The 20115-nt window shown below is 50.2% G+C and overlaps 1 protein-coding gene across 1 annotated transcript in view; it reads right to left on the bottom strand.

Moving 5' to 3' along the window:
• Positions 1-6203: 6203 nt before the first annotated feature.
• The window catches only part of SLC35B1 (solute carrier family 35 member B1), a 215977-nt gene continuing 202065 nt past the window's right edge, over positions 6204-20115 (bottom strand). The window contains exons 8-9 of the mRNA XM_069634378.1: positions 7517-7670; positions 6204-6517 (exon numbers count right to left, since the gene is read on the bottom strand). Coding sequence (XP_069490479.1) covers positions 6465-6517; positions 7517-7670 — 207 coding nt within the window. The 3' untranslated portion in view covers positions 6204-6464. The remainder of the gene's footprint in view (positions 6518-7516; positions 7671-20115) is intronic.

The raw sequence follows: 20115 nt of genomic DNA, 5'->3' as shown, positions 1-20115 counted from the left end.
GAGAGGAGAGAAATCAAGAGCCTGCTGTGGGCTATATCACAGAACCCTGCAGCAGCCTAGATACAGAGGAGAGGAAGAGTGGAGCCTCTGGAGGGCTATGTTGCAGATTCTGCAAGGAGACCTTGTTTAGGCGAAGTTCAGTACAATAGCCTGGGCATTTGTCCATTATTATACCAATATACATTACTCTTGCTCATTCATCTCAGCCCCTTTCTTCTCCCCACCACCAAGGTGCAGAATGAGACAGGTCTTCTTTTTGGCATAAAAAGGCCACCGTTTTTTTTTCCACACAATAGAAAACACAGCAAACAATTGTGACAATAGTTCCTAAGGTGCGGCAACTGCTCCGTGTCCAAAACCTGCTTCGCCCTTTTCCCAACAAAGTCCACAGTAGGCACAACTCTCCCAACACTTCGTGCCCGAGACCAGCCTGCCCCTGCAGGTGTTCCTGGGCTAGCAGAGCGCCGTTTCTTCGGGGGAAGCCGAGCCCTCATTGCTACCACCAGGCGCCCCCGCCGCTTAGGCTCCCAAGAGGCGCTGGTCCGAGAAGAGCAAAGACACTTCCGGCTGTGCAGTGGCTCATTTGGAGTCTGTCTCTTGTCACTGGTCACCAAAACACTGCCACGCAGAAGGTGGGTTACCGCCCACCGCGGCTACCCTCTTTCCTAGTTCCAGGAGCTTATTGCACTTTGTGCACAATTTTTTGTAACACCCCCATGCCCCATGCTGGCTAATGCAATCCCTTTTTTTTCACATTGTACCGGGGACTTCGCCTTTGACCAGGTCATGCCTGGTCTGGGGAACACTTCTGCCTCTTCCACCTTTCTTTCTTTCTTGCCTTGCCTGATCTCAAACCACCAGCGCCTGGTTTACCCCAGCTGAGAGACCAACTTGTTCGCCATACATCACCCGTAGTAAGCTCCTCTCCATACTTTATTAGGCTAAAGCTCCCCAACCCACTTGTCCTTGCTCTGCCTGCCCGTGCAGGAGTTATCATTTTGGGAGAGCGCCATTCCTGCGGGTGCAGTTGAGCTGTATTACTTTGCTAGAATTTCAAAAAACAACTTTGCCTTCCTTCCCACTTTTTCTCAGTCCCATCCATTTTTTATCAGGCTAAAATTGACCCCCCCCCCTCAATAATCCTTGGGCTGACAGCACTTGTCGGAGATCTTGTGCTGGTGGAGCGCCGTCCCTAACGGGGGAAGCTGATCTTCTAACTCCTTTAGTAAAGCCCCCATCGCCGTTGGATTTTCAAAGAGAGGCTCCCCACTTCCAATTTTATTTGTCATGTAGGCCCAATATCCGCCCCTAAACCTCTGCGGATTGCCTCCCCCTGCCGGAGTTTTACCGGGCTGGATGAGTGCTGCTCCTGACCGGGAGGACTGAGCCATTCTCTGCTTAAATCGACCTCCTTCCCTTCATCTATTCCTTCAGTAGGCCAAAACTCCCCCACCATTGTCCCTGCAGACAATCCCAGGCTGGGGGAGGGCCGTTCAAGACCCAGACAATCCGAGCTTGTCCTTGTTTCTTTTAGGCCACCCTTGGCCATCTTTCTGGCATTTACGTAGCATCGTACTAACACCTATACTGTTACCAATCAGATGCACCACCACCACTGTTACTTGTTTATCGACCCTGAAAGGATGAAAGGCTGAGTTGGCCTTGCTGACCTGTTAGTCTAAACCCCATTCCCAATGCCAATACTGTACCACAATGTATTGCTTAACACCTTATTTTAGAGAATGAACCTTTCTTAAATCCCCTTGCAGCTTGGTAGCGCCGACACATGTCCCCCAGTCATACCTTCAGAAATATGGCCACCCCTCGGGTCAACCGCCACGTTAAAAGAATACCGTTTCTCTTTAGTAGCAAGTTGGAATATCCCCCCATTATCATAATCTTCTGCTGATGCCGCTACCTAAACCACCACATCCTGCTGACATTTCCACTCCTGTTCCGTTCCTTCGCTCCTACTTAACTCCCCCCTCCTCTCGAACGAAAACCCAGCGCACAATCCATAGTAGGTCGAGTTGTGCATTTGTATCCTTCACTTTACACCTCTGAAGCTCAAAGGGTAGCCAGGAACCTCTCCCCCGCTTAGGTGCAATTGCAACTACAAGACCAGGCAGTGACATGGTACACCACCTACGCCCCAAACCTGGACAACCTGCCACGTAGGGAGTACCCTCTTGTGCCTCCACCTTGGTGGCTCAGCGCTGACCTGAGCACCTCATGAGCCTTCACCCCCTACATGAATCCGAGATATACCCCATACCCTGAACATGTGTTACCTGCACCGATACAGTGTGGGGGGGGTCCCTGAAAGTAGACGCACCACCGTAGCTAAATGACTTCCATTGCACTGTGCTAAAATGGTTTCTATGAGCGGATCCGGGGCTCAAACCTGCGCTGCCTCGGGTCGCCTTGCTCTCCAGGCGAGAACGTTGTCGCTGCCACCAGGCACTTCGGACCTCCCAGAAAATATGGAAATCAACCCCCTCTTCACCACCTTTATGCACTCACTATTCGTGATCGTTAATCACCGCATGAATTATTACAGTAAACCGCTTGCTTGGCACGCTGATCCTGAGCCACCTGTCCCAGTATTCTGCACCCTTTTCACCGTGGCAATTACCATATAAAGTACGACCGTTAAATGCAGGCATCACAATTCCAGACACCCTTTTAGAAGTGTGCACTACTAATGTGGTCAAACTCTTTGTGCAGTGCGCCCTAAAACCTAGGGCCCCTAATGCCATACCTGTGTCATACACTTGCCACCCTCATGAATTGGGCAGCCAGGAATGGTAGATGAAAGGTGCCCAGCTAACTCCCTGACCCACCTGCTGACAGCCGTGCGTCGTACCTCTCGCAACTCGTTTCTATCACGCTACCTATGGCGCCCCCGGGCTCCACGGCAAAGCAAAGGGAGGATCTACCTCCATTCCCGATGGAAGAGAATATAAGTATTGGTGCCCTGATTGTCCAAACACAAGTGGGGTATATGGGAGCGGAGCACCTCGCTAATGCACCCCACAATGGTGTGTCAAATGCTTGCGCCCCGAGGGGTGTCACGCATAAACCGTCGTGTTTCAGTCTGGGATTTGTGAAGGGGGTGGCTGAGGACCATGCGTGCCCTCCAATCCCGTGTACTTTTGAAGCAAGCAACATCTTCCTCCATTCAACATTAAGACCTGACCGGTCATTAATCCCCTTCTAGTTAATCAGTGCGCACATACGCAGCCTCCACCCCACTACCTTGCTCGATCATTGCGCTACAAGGCCGGATGTTCCCCTTGCAACGAAGGCCCATCACTAAGCCGAGCCTCGCATGGACCTGCCATATTCGCCCCCGGCCAACCATCACTAGGCCATGCCTACTTTAACCCTGCTGGGGGTCCAAACCTGTGCTCTGCTCTTCACCCATCATTTGTTTACCACCAACTACGGCTAGCAACGGAAGACGCACCATACGCCTGCAGTAATGAATAGTTTGCATTCACCGTGGCTACATCTACCAACCTGTAGCTATTAAACCAAACATGCCCGTTCAGTTTACCTAACCTGAACCTATCCCATCCTGGAGAGCATCCTTCTTGGCATCGGCGGGCAGGCTGTAGTCTGTGCAGCCAGCGCCCGCTGCTTATATGGGGCTTGGCCCGCTCCTTTCTTTTGTTGCCCTTTCACGGGCTTTCCAAGTGCTTTTGGCACGCTTGGACTTATCCCTCCCCCTAACCCAGGGAGGAGGAAGACCCTGCCCCGGTTATCGGGGTGCCTCCTCCATCTTGTTCTGTCTTTCCATCGTCACCTCCATGTACATCTGGCCCAGCTGGTGTGACCTGTGGCAAAGGGTTAGAATATATACGCCTGGTGCATACCCTTAGACAACGTGTGGAGGGGGGAAAGGTACTTGGTAGGAGGATATGGGGAAAAGCAAAGAAGTGAGCTGGGCACTGGGAGCCCTCAGACTATAAACTTTAAAACAAAAAAAGTGCGCAGGGTGCTATATATGCAGAGCCTGTACACTAGTCAGGGAATTTTAGGGAATATCAAAGGCACACACATGTTCTTGAATCACATAACCCTCCCTTAAACCTTTCAGCAGAAGTATTGGATATTGTTATCTAGAGCGATCCAATAGGTATTGAAACCACTCTTCCTGCTCTAAAAGTGTTGCACTTAAGGGACTAGCCTACTGTTCCTTCGCCACAAACCATATGTAAAATGGATCCAAGAATATATTTTGGCTAACATTCCATCAACCCCAATGATGGGATAAACCATCAAAGTAGCTCAGAATTGTTTTAAAGCTGTAATTAAGGGAAACGTGACGGTTTTGAAACAGTATCAGCCAAAGGATGCTTTTGCTCAATTAAAAAACAAAGAATGAAAAAAGATCATGCCACTACTGTCCATGAACAGGGTAGATGATGTAGCCACAGTCAACCTCATCAACTTCCTCTGTGTAGGTATTCTGGCAAAATTCTTTCAGGGCACCTGGTTGCGCAGAAGACAGGAGTCTAGCTACTCCGAGGATTGAAGAAACTGAATCACGTTTCTTATGCTCACCAACTGCTCCACACACTTGAGGGGCAGAGTGACCTAGGTTTGGGCGTCGAGCAAATACGTCTTCCCGCCATGTCTCTACTATGTACAGCAGACAGCGGTGTTCCATCAACCAACTCTTACACTGCACTCTCCTGACCTACGTTTAGGTCAGGAATTTGACAGTATTCGCTAATCAAAGAGAGTTTTAAACTTGGCCTGTTAAACATTGACCTTCGAGTTGTTCCCATTGTTTGGACCCCACACCAATGGTATAGTGTACAAGGCTAGTCCCTTGACTCGCACTCTGAAAGGTCTGCAGATTGTAGGTGTTTTTTCATGCTCTGGTGCACATAATACTGCCACTGTGTTCGTGGGATTGAATGGACAGTAGGATTTGAGGCTAGGACTAAGCCACACTTCAAACATACCATTTTGACATCTACACTGCTTTGGGTGGAAATGTATAGTCTGGAGTAGTCCAAGATTTCAGATGATCTGAATTGCTCAGTGAATATCAACACATGATAGTTTAACCAATGTGTAGGATCTCGGCTGTGTCCAGTTAAGCAGAACTAAGTGGTTTACAGCCCAATTCCGATGTTGCAAATGTATTTCAGTAAATTATCAGCGTTTAATAGATCTGATGCAATCTTGGCAAGTCCCTAGCATATTGTTTGCCAGTAGCCTGGTGTGTATGTTAAAAGGCACCTGTTAAAGAGGTCCAAGCGAATGAGGGAAGGGTGCATAGAATGTCCCCCACATACACCTGTTAAACTTTATCTGTTGCCCCCATTATTTAGTGAGGAAGCATTTGATCCATGGGGCGTGATTGGTGGCTGGACACCAGATCAGTGCAGTTAGACGGTCTGCATGTAAGCAAGTGCTTGGATCCAAGATAGTCTATTTTGCATTACTGACTAAAACACAGGATAGATTTCCTGGTATGGCAACTGGTAAGACAACGCAGGGAATCAGGCACTCCCCCTGGACATTAGTTTAACATTTTCACATATTTGAACTCAGGCAAGGACCATTCCGGTGTTTATCCTTGTATTGGATAGCATTGCATTCACTGAGAACACGTGTTATTACAGCACTAAGAACCGAGAAGAATCTAGTAAGGCACACTATATAAAAATGTGGTATTATATAGGTTAATGACGCGATGCACGATAGTTCGCAACACGGATGCCATATATTGCAGACTCTGTGGGTCACTGGAGTGGAAGAAGAGCAGCGCCATGCTGTTGAGCTAGTGAATGAGGATGTTGGTCAGTCTTACATCACTGTAGTTGGTTACCTTTATTGTTCTGATGCAGGTTACTATAATCCGGGTGAGTTAGTTGCTTGAACTCAGAGGTTGGCGTGAATCCGTCTCTTGGTCCCAGGATAGTGTTATTCATATAGGTAAGTGGATTGGATATAGGAAACTGTAGCCAGGGCGTGTTTAAGGCTTGGACACAGCTCCTGAAGGAGGTAGATGTGCATTACTTGCTGAGCCTGTGCCTTTTTCAACACACTAACACACCATCTACAACGCCCCTTACCCCACTTCCTTTACACATATGTTCCTAATAAGGTGGTGCCAAAATCACAAATCAGCCTGAGAAACGATAGTCCTCTCCCTACACTTGGGAGACATTGACTGCAAGGTCTGGAGTTCTCAATCACTTTAATAAATAAACTACAAGAGTCCGCTGATACTTAATCCATCTCTTGCTAGGATCACCCGCCACAGCTCCGATTATAGATTTTAAAAAAACAAAACAATTTCTAGCAGTCCAAATAAAAAAGTCCCTGTAAAATTACTTTTCAATAATAAAAATATAATGAATCAAAAATGAGCAAGTCCCGATGGCGCCAGGAGCGCGAGGTGAGAATAAGTTAGGAGCAGTCCTTTCTGTTCTTCAAGGATCCTAATGTACAGCCTTCTTGGGGCCTTTCCCGAATTTGGCATCCAACCCGAGACCTGCAGATGAAGGTGAAAGAAAAGAAAAAGGTCACCTCATGTGGACAGCTCAGAAACATGCTGTGGGGTGGTGTACCCCTTTTCTCAGGAGGGTTGGCAAGTGATTGCAAAAAACTATATATTTGGGGAGGTAAAGGTGTAGGCAGCTGCCTGCTTACAACTCAACTGAGAAATCCTAGATTTACATTTCTTAGAGGTATACCAATGGAGCTGGCATTAAAAACGTTTGAAGACTGGGGCAACTAAAGCAAATAAGTCACTGGGTTGTTTTTTCCTTTCAGGTAAACCAATTGCGTATCCGTTAACTGTGTTGGCAACACGTTTGCCGGATGTGATGCATGCAGAGCCCCAGTTACAGAGGAGTAACCCTCCTCCCCCACCCAACACGCCCAGATTTTCAAAGCTGGGGTAGAACTGATCTGTGCACCAAAGCCTACCAAACGGCATAGCCGAGACCTGGACTGAAGCAGATAATGGGGCCTACGTTTCTGTTCTGAAAACCTGAATATCCGTTTTAGTAATACCCTAGGGATGGTCATGGGCCTCACACAATTCCTGGGGAAAACAAGTACAAATATATTTTTATTGAAATTTTCCTTAATTTCTAAAATTGAGGGGAAGAAAGATGGGGCAAAAATCACTTTCAACTCTATTCTACCTGAAGACAAACCCAACGCATTATAGCCGTTAGACTAAGAAGAATAGCAACATTTCTGACTACACAAATTAGCAAACTGTATCCAACGAGATCTCTCGCAGGAGCGAAACCTACCACTTCTGGATGGTGCAACAACACCACAAGTTACCAGACTGGCACTCTAAACTGCTAAAGGCCATCAGGTGCTTTTAGCCATTTCCCCCTCCAAGTATGCCAACGTGATAAAACATTCACAAGCCCTAAAAACAGCAAAGTCATTGTGCAATTTGTCTGTAAAACGATAACTATGCTCTCTTGGCATTTGCTACCAAAATGTTTGCCAGCCAGTTGATCAGACTTACCAAGGAACACCAAGATCGTGCCCACCCACTGCAACTGGGAGATAGGGTTTGCAAACAGGATGACGGATGCCAAAATGGTGAAGAACTTCCGGGTTGTCGTGACGATCGAACAGGTTAAAGGCCCAAAATACACCACGGTCATGAAGATGAATGTCTAGAAGAGAAAGAGGGTGTGAGACTAGGATCATGCTGGAAAATAACTTTGCTTTCAGATGACTTCAGTTGGCATTTCCCTTCCCGACCCTCCAAAGAGACGCACCGGCCCAATCCTGCCACAGTGTTGGTACCTGCAATCATTAACAATCCTTGTCCCTCAATGGTCCTTCATTTGGTGTTCAAGTCCATTTCTTGGAAGGAGTAGCCTAAACCTGGATAACCTTTTGCAGGAAGCTTCAGAACCAAAGAAGCAGAATAATAAATATGAAATAGTTCCTTCCTGCAACACCAGTTTAGCAGTTTGGTACCTGTTCTAGAACCCGTTTTTATGTTCCACCAAAGTATGTATTTGATCCAAAATAGTTTACAAGAGCATTGAAAAATATCCTGTCTGCATCACACAGTGTTTGCAATAAGACTCTTGTGATGTTGCTAAAAGTCAACTATTCTCCTTGACTCGTCTGCACCTTCAGATTGTTTTGCTATGTCATTATGTACAAAAAGCCAATTTCTTTACGCTAAAAGGTTTGGCTGGCCACACCATTGTAGGAGACAACCTATTCTTTACATGCATCATTTTTATATTGACTTGGAATAGTAAGTAGTCAAAGCAGGAAAACGCAGGTTAGAAGCAAAGGCCATCCACGGGAATCTGTTCTGTGATGATGCACGCCCAGTTGACAAAAAGCAAGTATACAGATATTTAAGGAGCACTGGGTCACAACCACTAGCATATTTCCAAAAGGATTTAACTTATTGCGTCCCCCCTTGCAGAACGTGCCAGCAGATTAAAAAGCTTTCTGGTAAGCAGTGGATAGAGCTGCCTTCATACTGCGATCTTTCTTGGCAAGATTCACTTTGATAGTACTTTGCCACAAATCGCTCATCCAAAAGCAACACACTACAGGCATTGGGTTCAGATATTCATTGGCAGTTCTCTACAGTAACGTGAGGCCCTTTTAGCATCCAGTGTGTGAAAGGGACTTTTTGATACAATCTGTGAACGAGGAAAGACGACCAGAAGAGGACCCCGTTGATTGATAGGGAAGCCTGAAATGTACCCTAGAAACAGGGGATGTGGCATCAGTACCACATTATTCATGAGAAATATGAATCTACTGAAAAGACGTGCAATTCATTCCCCTTACCAAAGCAATCACAACAATAAAGGCTGCCTCTCAAAAGAGAGAAAATAACTTCACAGTTGTGCATGGGCAAAACGGTGTGCCTGCATCAGGACAAAGCAGCTGTGCAACAAAAAAGAAGGAACAAGTTACTTACCTGTACATATTGTTCTCCAGCATGGGTCTGGCATGGATTCACATGCTCATGAATATTCAGTGTCGTCAGGCCGGGAATCCTATTTAAAAAAATAAATAAAAAAGGAAAAGCAGTATTGCTACGAAAGCTTGAATACTGCCTCTTGCCCATTATCCAATCAATGAAGACCGGGGTATACTGCACCCATCCTATGACGGTCGTCTCACTGAGGCCCTCCCCTGGCAGCCATCTTCAAATTAGAAGCACGCGAGGTGCCAGTATGAACCCAGAAGAGCCATTGTGGGGATGGAGGGAGGGTTTGCATGCAAATCCATGCCAGAACCATACTGGAGAACAGCTACAGGTAAGTAACTTGTTCCTTCTCCAGCATGGGGTCTGGCATGGATTCACATGCTCACGAATAAGATTATTCAGCAGTGACAAATACACAACCACAGGAGGTGGCAAGTCTCAAGAGAAGTACAACACTTACCTCTGGAACTGACTTACCTTAAGCAAACAGGTCGCGCAGCACTGCTTGGCTGATCTTGACTCCTCCATTCGAATCCCTGTCGACACAGTAGAATTTCGTGAAGGTATGCGTCGACCTCCACCCTGCAAATGTCCAGCAGGGGAACTCCAAAGAGAAACACTGTCATAGCAGCGGTGGCTCTGGTGGAGTGAGCTCTCGGCCAGCATGGAAGGGGTCTGTCGGCTAGTCGATGACAGTGCATGATGTAGCTGGAGGGCCACCTGGATAGGGAGGCCTTTGGACAGGGCCTTCCCCTGATTCATAGGACCAAAGTTCACAAAGAGTTGAGAAGTCTTCCGGAAATCCTTTGAGCGGGCCACATAGAACTTCAAGGCATGAGCAACGTCCAGTGTATTCAGTGACAGTTCAGCAGCTGAAACAGGATTCAGGAAGAAGACTGGAAGTACTAAAAGTTTGTTGGGGGGAACTCAGACGGACCCTTCGGCATGAAGGAGGGGCGAGTGCAGAGCACCACCCTAGTAGGTTGCAACAAGTAGGGGCCTCTGCAGGAATGAGCCCGATCTCCCCCATCAGCCTGGCCAAAGTGAACGCCATCAGGAACGCAGCCTTCCATGAAAGAAACTTGAGAGAAGCACAATGTAAAGACTCAAATGGAGGACCCATGAGCTTCGTGATGACAACATTGAGCTCCCACGCCCGAGCCAGAGCCTTCACTGGAGGAAAAGACCTAAAGAGACCTTTCATACATTTTTTTTACCAGTCCGAGAACATAACGATTGTCTTGTAGGCAAACGGGTGTATCGTGAAATGGCCGCCAGGCGCACCTTGGAGACATGAGCCAAGTCAGACCTCGCCAGCGAGAGCAGGTACGGCAGGAGCTGAGGAGCAGAGATACAGAGCGGTGTGATGCATTGCGTACTGCACCACACTTGAAGCATTTGTGACCCTAGCACGCTAGATTAGAGAGCACCCTGGCCTTGGCAAAATAGACAGGAATTATTCTGCAGGGGAAACCCCACACTTTGGTGATATTCCCTCCTACTAAGTGAGGATATGAGATATATATTTCTACAAAAGGAAGGAACAGTCAACACATTCCCCTTTTGCTTAACAAAAGATTAATATATTAAAAATGATATTTTGTGAAGAAAATGTTTTCTGATGATGATTTGCAACACAGAATGCAGCCTATATTTGTTGAAGGGCTGTGTCTTGAAATTGCTATCGGAGGGGAATGTGTTGACTGTTCCTTCCTTTTGTAGAAATATACTTGGCAAAATAGACTTCACACTCCACCGCAAGGTCGTAGTGGCCAAACTTGAAAGCTGCTGGAGCCAGGCCGCAAGGTTCAGGGATGCTGGATTGTGATGTAGGATGGTTCGTTTTCACTGGAGAGCAGGTCTGGAAGAGGCAGCAGCCGGATTCCCGGTGCCACCGATAGGTGTAGCAGCTCAGTGTACCATATCTAGAGAGGCCATGCCGGGGCGATGAGTATCATCTTGCAGCAGCATCTCTTCAGAGTGTTGATGACGCGTAGCAGGAGAGGAATCGGAGGAAAAGCATACAGGAAAATACCCTCCCATCCAAGCGAGAAGGCGTCCCCCAGGGCCCCTGTCTGAGGGAACCTGCTCGTGAACTGCTTGCCGTGACAGATAGATCGATCTCAGGACAACCCCATTGACGGAACACAGGTCACCTGGCCCGGCTGCAACTCCCTTCGTGATCAGACTGAAGCTCCCTGCTGAGGGCATCCGTTATGGTGTTCTTTATACCTGCTAGGTTAAAGGGTTGTTACACTCACCTGGCTTCCACAGAGGCGTCGATCTGGACTGGACTGCTGCGGTCTCCACCAATGTGACGCGTAGGGCCGAGATGACGGACTGGCCCACCTAGCTTCGTTTGCTTGGCCCGTAGGAATATTGTTCTGCAAATGGAGAAAGGAAATTAATCACCCGTGGAGTGGAGCGTAAATCCCCCCACCCCGCTGGTCTCCCCACTGATCACCTTGGATGTCCCCTCTTATAGTCTCACCTGATGATTTGAAAAGATGAGCTCTCCATCCTGCATTGAGCGCAGGGGCACGTACATAACCAGTTGCTTCACTGGCTCGAAGGAATTGGTGAGTTCCAGGACAATATTGATTCTGATATTCCCGGCAAGACACCGTAAGTATGTAGTTCGTAAGAGTTCAAATGCCTGACTTTCACTCTTATCCGATTCCTTGCAGGTTGCAGCTTGACCCTACTGAAGAGTTTCTCGTGGCAATCGGTAATGTTCTGGTAAGGATTTGTATTATCCAACACAGTTCGATAAAAAAATGTCCATATGTAACCTGTTGCTTTCTCCCTTATTCAGGTGCTGAGACAAAGTATGAAGTCTCAGGGAATAATGCCTCCGGCGGTAAAATCAGGTAAGACTTTTGTGGTGAGGAGGGTTCCCCTTGTTAGTCCCTTGTTTCACCTTGCTGTCCTTTCGTTTCCCCTTAGGGCCCGGGGTTCGGCTAGGATGCAGTGGAAGCTGCGCCAATCCGTGAAGAAGAATAGTACCCCCAGTGGTAAAATCAGGTAAGTCTATGGGGGGTATTCCTCTGTGTATTCCCTTGGCTCACCTTGCTGTTCTTGTCTTCTCCTTAGGTGCCGGAGTGCGGCGGGAACATGCAGTGAAATGTGAAGATGCTGCGAAGGCCGGCGAGTTCAGCGCGGCGCTGCAGCAGGCGACGCAACGCGCATAATATAACTTCTTTCTTCCAGCTCGAAGGCGCAATGGATCGGGAATTCAGGTAAGGATCAAAGGTATTGCTCTTGTTCTAACCTTTTCTCCTTCTTTCTCCCTTTTTCTAGGAGCTCCAAACTCGAGGCGGGCGTGGCAGAAGACTGGATGCAGACTTGCAGGCACGGTGAGCGTTACGCTGCTGGATGCAGAATAACGCGAAGCGTGTGCTGCTCTTCAGGCGTGGTTTAAATAGCCTCCAAAGTAGTCCCAGGTAAGTATTCCTCCCCAGCCCCACCCGAGTAAAAAAATAGTCCCTAGGTAAAATAGTCCCTTCCAAGCCTCGTTTGGCGTGGAGCTCTTGCAGCATGGTCTGCATCAGGTAAGTTTGTAGCATGGTCTGCATCAGGTAAGTTTTAATCTATGAGCCTGGCGCCTATGGCACCAGGACTGACTCTCCATATGAGCCCCCAAATAGCCCCTAGCGTGGGTTGTTGGGCTTGCTTGGGGTAACTTGATGCCTGCTTCCGGGGTTGCTGGGCTTGGTCTGGGTCCCCGGGGGTAGGCATGGCAGGGTACAAGGAACATGTTCTCGTACCCAGTGCCATAGGTTCTGTGCCTCCAACAACAGAGCGGGGGATCGGGTTCCGCCCTGCTTCCTGATGTAGAACATTGTGGTGGTGGTGGTGTCTGTGAAAGTTCTTGCGACTTGGCCTTTCAACAGCGGCAAGAACAACTTGTGGGCCCAGAACACGACCCAAAGCTCCAGCACATTGATGTGCAGATAATTCTCCTGCAGCAGCCAAAGGCCTCTAGCATGGGACTGCCACGTGTGGGCACCCCATCCATCTAGCAAAGCATCAGTGGTGACTGTAGTCTTAAATTGAGGGGTCCAGAATGGGGAGTCCCACCTAAGGTGAGAGCGCACCTCCCCACCCTTGGAGGTCTTGCCCGAATTCCAGGTTGAGTTTCCACTTGTCTGGCCAATATCCCATGACCTGGTGCCACCTGCATTCCAGAAACTCTTGGAGTGGTCACATCAGCTGCCAGCAGAACGGGATCAGATGTATTCAGGAGGACATCATGCCGAGCAGCGACATGATGCCCCAGATGGTTGGAGACTTGATGGTGGACAGACGATGCACCTTCCCCAAGATGGCCAGCGCCTGCTCTTCTGAGGGGAAATCTAGGGATGACAGTGTCGAGGCATGCCCCCAGAAACAGAAGGTCGTCTGTTGGTGTTATGCAAGAGTTTGGATAATTGATAGTTAATCTGAGCCCCGTTAGCAGGCATAATGTCTCCTGCGTGTGTTGCACTGCCAGGCTCTGAGAACATGACCGGATGAGCCAGTCGTCTAGGTACATGTAGACGTGTATGCCCTTAAGACGTAGATGTGCTGCTACTGGGGCCAAACATTTTGTGAACACCCTTGGCGCCGACAAAGCCGAAAGACAGCACCTTGAACTGGCAGTGTTTCCCCAGAACCACAAAGCGAAGGAACCTTCGATGATTTGGATGAATGGGGACGTGAAAGTAGGCATCTTCCAGATCGAGAGTCGTCATGTAGTCCACTTCTCTAGTTGGCCGAGCCCTTGATACAACATGACCATCCTGAACTTTTGAGACCTTAGGTATTTGTTTAGGTGCCGTAAGTCTAGGATTGGGTGCAAACCCTCCACCCCACCCCCCCCCTCTCCAAGCATCAACAAAATTTGACAGACTGCCTACCACCAGGGTGCGGAAGTGGGGGCCTGGGCCAAGTTAGGCCTGCTTGGTTGCCTGCAGCTTCCCCTGCAGGTGCAGACGGCACTGTGAGACTCCACCGAAAGCCTGGCACCAACCTCTTTATGATTCCTGCACTATGGAGCAGGAAGGCTGACTGTAGGATGAAGAGGCGTAACCCTTTGAGGATCTGCCTGACCTACTCCTGGAGGACCAGAAGGAAGAAGAGCGGCCCTGCTGCAGGGTTCCTAGTGACCTTGCTGTCTGTGTCCAGCTTTATGGCCTGCAGCATTTCATCCACTGCCTTTCTGAAGAGATTATCGCTGTCGAAAGGCAGATCTACCACCTTGGCCTGAACCTCCAACCTAAAATGGTTAGCCCCCAGCCAACCTTGACGCCCAAGCGCTACGCCTTTTCCCATTTGGCAGGAGCTGGAATCCGCAACATTCATAGCCGTGGATGGCATGATCAGAGGCCACCCCCCGCTCCTGAAGTAGTGCCAAAGCCTTTGTCCTCTTGTCGTATGGAAAGAATTCCAGGAGTGGGCCTATTTTAAACCACAGCTCTCTATCATACCGGGCCAGGAAGGCCAGCATATTGGCTTCCTTGATGGTTGACAGGGCAGTATATATGATGTGCTTTCCTGGCGCATCCAGCTTCTTCCCTTCTTGGTCTGGAGGGACCATAGATAGAGGATGGGTTAGCCAACCGCTTGCTCGCTGCGGCCGAAACCACTGAATCCAGGGATGGCTGCGAGCGGAGGCATTTGGGAACCCGAGTCCAGCACCCTATATTTTTTCTCTAGCCGGTCCTTATTTGCCAGTGCAGAACTCAGGAGTTCATTAGGGGCATGTCCTCTTCCCATACCCTGTCCAGCAGCGGGACACATAACATTGTCTCCCTGGTTGCGGCATGCCTTTCGTAGAGGAAACATTCCTTCCTCTTCTCATCTGACAACAGATTAAATCGGGCAGAAGCCCTAGCCATAATGGAATGCAATGACCCAATTTCACCCGGAGGTGAAGCCCTGGGGGTATCCTCTGCACCTGCAGTCACTCAATCCGCCGCAATAAAGTAATCAAATCATCCGTGTCTGTTGTGCCAGGGTCCGTGTTAGCTGCCGTATTAGTGTGCAGTGACTCGTCTGGCGGTGTTGGAACAGGCAGTGGTGACGGCAGTTGACTCAGGGTAACTGAGAGGGGCCTGTGTGGAGGCCTTGGAGGGCTGTATCTAGGGTCGCTCCCTGAAGGGCCCGCTATGGGTGGCAGCCGCTACTGTATATCTGAGACCAGAGAACTGAGCACTGTGAGGATGTCCTGGGACAGATCTTTCGGAGCTTGCGCAGGGTCCCTTGGAGGAATGCTGGAGTCTCTCAATGGGCTTGTATGCCTTAGGCAAATCTACGTCTACAGAGCTGTAGCCGCCTGCCTCCAAGTACTCATACCGTGTCTCGTCGGAGCTTGTGTAAATGGGCAAAGGGCCAACTGCACTCTCTGCATACTGGTCTCCTTAGGGCTATAGACATGACTGGCGCCTTTATTGACTGAGTAGTGGCGGTCAACGAAGCAGTAGTCGTGAGTTTTGGCGTTAGCGAAACCCTTGCTGAAGGTTTTGCCAGTGGCTTTTCCTTACTCATTGACGAGTCGGCCATCTATGAAAAAGCAGCCGACGAGGTGGCCATAGACGTCCTCGACGCCGATGATCCCACTATCGCAGACAACGAAACAACCGCTGACGAAGGTCTGGTCGACCTAGTCGTGGCCGTAGACTGTTTTGTAGTCGCTGACGAAGCCGTAGCAGCGGGCATCGCTGAGCACTTTGAAGAGAGTTCCTTTCGGGAGTGCTCCTTCTGTTTCTCCCCTGACGCACCACTGTGTTTCAAGGACTTTGTGCCGGCAACCAGGAAGCTCATCGTAGACGGGCAAGGCGACGGAGCGCTTGTACCCTGAACTAGGACCTGCATCAGCCACATCTCTAGGCAGACAAGCAGCCTGGTGCTTGGCTTTACTGGAGCCCTTCGGGGGTACCTCCTCAGCCGATCTGGATCTCTTACCAGGTGGAGAGCGCTCTCCAGAACGGCCCGATCTGGGCTTCGCCCGAGTGTGCCCAGAAGCCATGCCAGGGCCCCCGTCCTCTTTCAACCATGCCACCAACCATCGGTAGTGGTCCCTCTCTGTTTTGGCCAAAAAACTTCGAAAAGATGTCGCACCGGTCCGCCTCACGGTCAGGATATGGGCGGTAGAGACATCTAGTGTGCTTGTCCTCTGCATAGATGTTTCACAAGCCACAACGGGAGCAGAGACTGAAGAGACTTCTCCTTCCTTCCTTAGACATGGTGCAGCACGGAGTAGGCCTCGGAAGGCCTTTCCACTTGACACATTGTGTAAACTTCGAAATGTAACCAGCAACGGAGCTCACTAGTCGTCAGGAGTCCTTGAAATTTAAACAGAAAAGAACGTATATCTCCATCGGAAAAAAATACTAAATTTTATTGAAAAAAGCTCAGAGGGCAAAACTCGAGTACTCCCTGCACCGAAAACCTGTGGTAAAAATCTGAAGATGGCCGCCAGAGGTGGGACTCAGGGAGACGACAGTCATTGATGGGTGCAGTATGAACCTGTCTTCAGTGATTGGATAATGGGTGGAAGGCAGTATTCCAGCTTTTCAAGCTTTCTTTTTTTTTTACCAAGGATTCCCAGAATGACAGGGAATATTCATGAACATATGAATCCATGCCAGACCCCATGCTGGAGAATGGTCGCTCTAATATTTGAACTCACGCAGTGAACCCTTCAAACACAAAGGATGAACGGAACACATCAGAACTTGAAGGAATAACTCCTTCTGGTGGAAAGATGGCCAGACCATTTCAGAATCTACATACCATCTTGTGAGACTTTCGGATATACAAATTCTAGGTGTTCAAGGACCCCGAAGGTAAGTTAAAAGCATGCCGATTCAGGAGAACATTCGCCATCACTCGTGACTTAAGGTGTGCGTTAGGTTTATGGAGTCTGCACATGGATATATGAATGGGGTCGGTATACCATGTTGGGGCACATGTACAGGAAAATTAGGACCGCCATGTTTGCCACCATCCATTTTCTGGATTACTTAAGAATTGTTGGAAGCATGGGAGACTTGTATGCAAACCTAGCTCACCAGCTAAAAAAGATCATTCTTAAATCTAGAATAAAATGCGTACAGGCACGTTATAAATGACTCATATCAAGTGTTATTTTATTTTATATTTGCACCCACTTTAAAAAGGTCAACCAGCAGGGTCACCGAACTCTCATAAGGAACAAGTTACTTACCTGTAACTGTTGTTCTCCAGCATGGGTCTGGCATGGATTCACATGCTCATGAATATTCCCCGTCGTCAGGCTGGGAATCCTCGGTAAAGAAAAAACCAGTATCAGTTTCGTTTCTGATCTGTCTTTCGTAGTAATAACCAATCACTGGTCTCTGCGTCATACGGACCACAGCCAATGACTGCCCTCTACCTAAGCACCGCCTCTGGCAGCCATCTTCAGATTTGGAAGCACGTGAAGTGGCAGTATGACCAAGTGAAGAGCCGCAGAGGGGTAGGCGGGAGGGTTCGCATGTGAATCCATGCCAGACCCATGCTGGAGAACAACAGTTACAGGTAAGTAACTTGTTCCTTCTCCAGCATGGGGTCTGGCATGGATTCACATGCTCATGAATAAAGAATACATAGCAGTAACCACATGCACAACCACGGGAGGTGGCAAAGGCTCAACATTAAGCATCACATCAACTCAACATTAAGCATCTTACCTCCTCACCAGGCTCACCTCAGGCGAACAGGTTGCGCAGCACTGCTTGGCCGACCCTGGACTCCTCCCTGGAATCCCGGTCGACGCAGTAGAATTTCGTGAAGGTGTGCGTCGACCTCCACGTAGCAGCCCTGCATATGTCCAGCAGGGGCACACCAGATAGGAACGCCGTGGTAGCTGCGATCGCTCTGGTGGAATGGGCTCTCGGACGGCCAGGCAGCGGTCGGTTTGCCAACCGGTGACAGCACATGATACAGCCGGAGAGCCATCTGGAGATGGAAGCCTTCGAGAGAGCCTTCCCCTGATTGACAGGTCCAAAGTTCACAAAGAGTTGTGACGTCTTCCGAAAACCCTTCGTGCGGTCCACGTAGAACTTCAGCGCTCTAGCTACATCCAGCGAGTGCAAAGTCCTCTCAGCCGGCGACGAAGGGAAGAACACAGGTAACACCAAGGGTTCGTTGAGATGGAAGTCCGACGGTACCTTGGGCATGAAGGAGGGGTGCGTCCTGAGCACTACCCTCGTGTCGTGGAAAGTCAAGTACGGGGCCTTGCAGGAAAGGGCCTGGATCTCTCCCACTCGTCGTGCGGAGGTGATGGCCACAAGAAAAGCTGTTTTCCACGATAGAAACTTCAACGGGGCCGAGTGCAGAGGCTCGAACGGAGGTCCCATGAGCTTGGTCAGCCCCACGTTGAGCTCCCACGCCGGGGCCGGAGCCTTCACCGGCGGGAACGATCTGAACAGTCCCTTCATGAACTCTTTCACCAGACGATGAGACCACAAGGACGTCCGCCCCGTGGTTCTGGTGTATCGGGAGATCGCAGCAAGATGAATCTTGATGGACGCGTGTGCCAGACCAGCTTTGGCCAGCGTCAGCAGGTACGGCAGTACTTGGGGAGCCGTAATCCGTAGAGGGTTAATCTTCTGTGCGTGGCACCAGACAGAGAACCTCTTCCATTTGTGTCCGTAGCATTTAAGAGTCGAGGACGCCCTGGCCTTTGCAAGAACCTCTCTGCAATCGGCCGGTATGTCGTATCCTCCAAACTCTAGCGCTGCAGGAGCCAGGCCTGCAAGTTCAGCGACTTCGGGTCGTGGTGGAGGATGGCGCCTCCTTCCCTGGAGAGTAGATCCGCGTCCGCCGGCAGCTTGATCGGCGGGGACGCTGACAAGTCCAGAAGGTCCGGGAACCATATCTGCCTCGGCCACGCAGGTGCGACGAGGATCATCCTGCACCGTGACCTCTTGAGCTGGTTGACGAGCCGGATTAGCAGAGGCAAGGGAGGGAACGCGTAGAGGAACAGGCCCTCCCAGGGGAACGAGAAAGCATCGCCCATGCTCCTCGTCTGGGGAAACCTGCTGGCGAACCTCCGGCACTTGGTGTTCGTCGCCGTCGCGAACAGGTCGATCTGGGGTGTGCCCCACCGTCGGAAGAGGCGATCCACCAGATCCTGCCGTAGTTCCCACTCGTGGCACGAGCGCAGCTCCCTGCTGAGCGAGTCGGCGATGGTGTTTTTTATCCCTGCCAGATGAAACGGCACCAGAAAAATCCCTTGGGCGACGGCCCAATGCCACAGGTCCTGCGCCTCCTTGGACAGCGCTGGGGACCTGGTTCCGCCCTGTTTCCTGATGTAAAACATGGTGGTGGTGTTGTCGGTGAAGATCCTCACCACCTTGCCCTTGAGGGACGGAAGGAAGGACCTGAGGGCCCAAAACACTGCACGGAGCTCCAGGACGTTGATATGCAGGGACTTCTCCGTCGGGAGCCAGAGTCCCCTTGCGTGCAGATTTTCGGTGTGCGCTCCCCACCCTTCCAGGGAGGCATCCGTGGTCACAGTCTCCTGGTGGGCTGGGGTCTGGAAGTCCATGCCCGCCGTCAGATGCGCGCGGGTGCCCCACCACCGTATCGCTCGTCGGAAACTCTCGTCGAGCTTGATCCTTTCCTCGAAGCTGCCTGTCGTCTGGATCCAGCGCGCATCCAGGAATTCTTGCAACGGGCGCATCCGGAGCCTGCACATGGGAATGAGGTAGATGCAGGAAGACATCATCCCGAGGAGGGACTTGATGGACCTCACTTTGGCCGCGTCGGCCACCAACATCCGTTGCACCTTGCCCAAGATGGTCCTGGTCCTCTCCTCCGACGGGGAGGCCAGAAGGGACACTGTGTCGAGCCTCGCTCCCAGAAACAGTGCGACTTGCGCGGGCACCAGGTGGGATTTGGCGTAGTTCACGGAGAATCCCAGGTCCGTGAGGAGTTGGACGGTCCTTGCCGTGTGGACCACGGCGAGCTCCCTCGTCTTGGCGCGGATGAGCCAGTCGTCCAGGTAGGGGTAGACGTGAATCCCCTCACGGCGCAGCTGCGCCGCCACCGGTGCGAGGCACTTGGTGAATACCCTGGGTGCCGACCGTAGTCCGAAGGGAAGGGCTTTGAACTGGTAATGACGCCCTTGGACCACGAATCTG

Source organism: Ambystoma mexicanum, chromosome 13 (genome assembly GCF_040938575.1).
Source record: "Ambystoma mexicanum isolate Mex_15411 chromosome 13, UKY_AmexF1_1, whole genome shotgun sequence".
In the NCBI taxonomy this organism is placed as follows: Eukaryota; Metazoa; Chordata; class Amphibia; order Caudata; family Ambystomatidae; genus Ambystoma; species Ambystoma mexicanum.
Note: the sequence above shows the minus strand (reverse complement) of the source record. Positions and strands in the feature narration are given on the sequence as shown.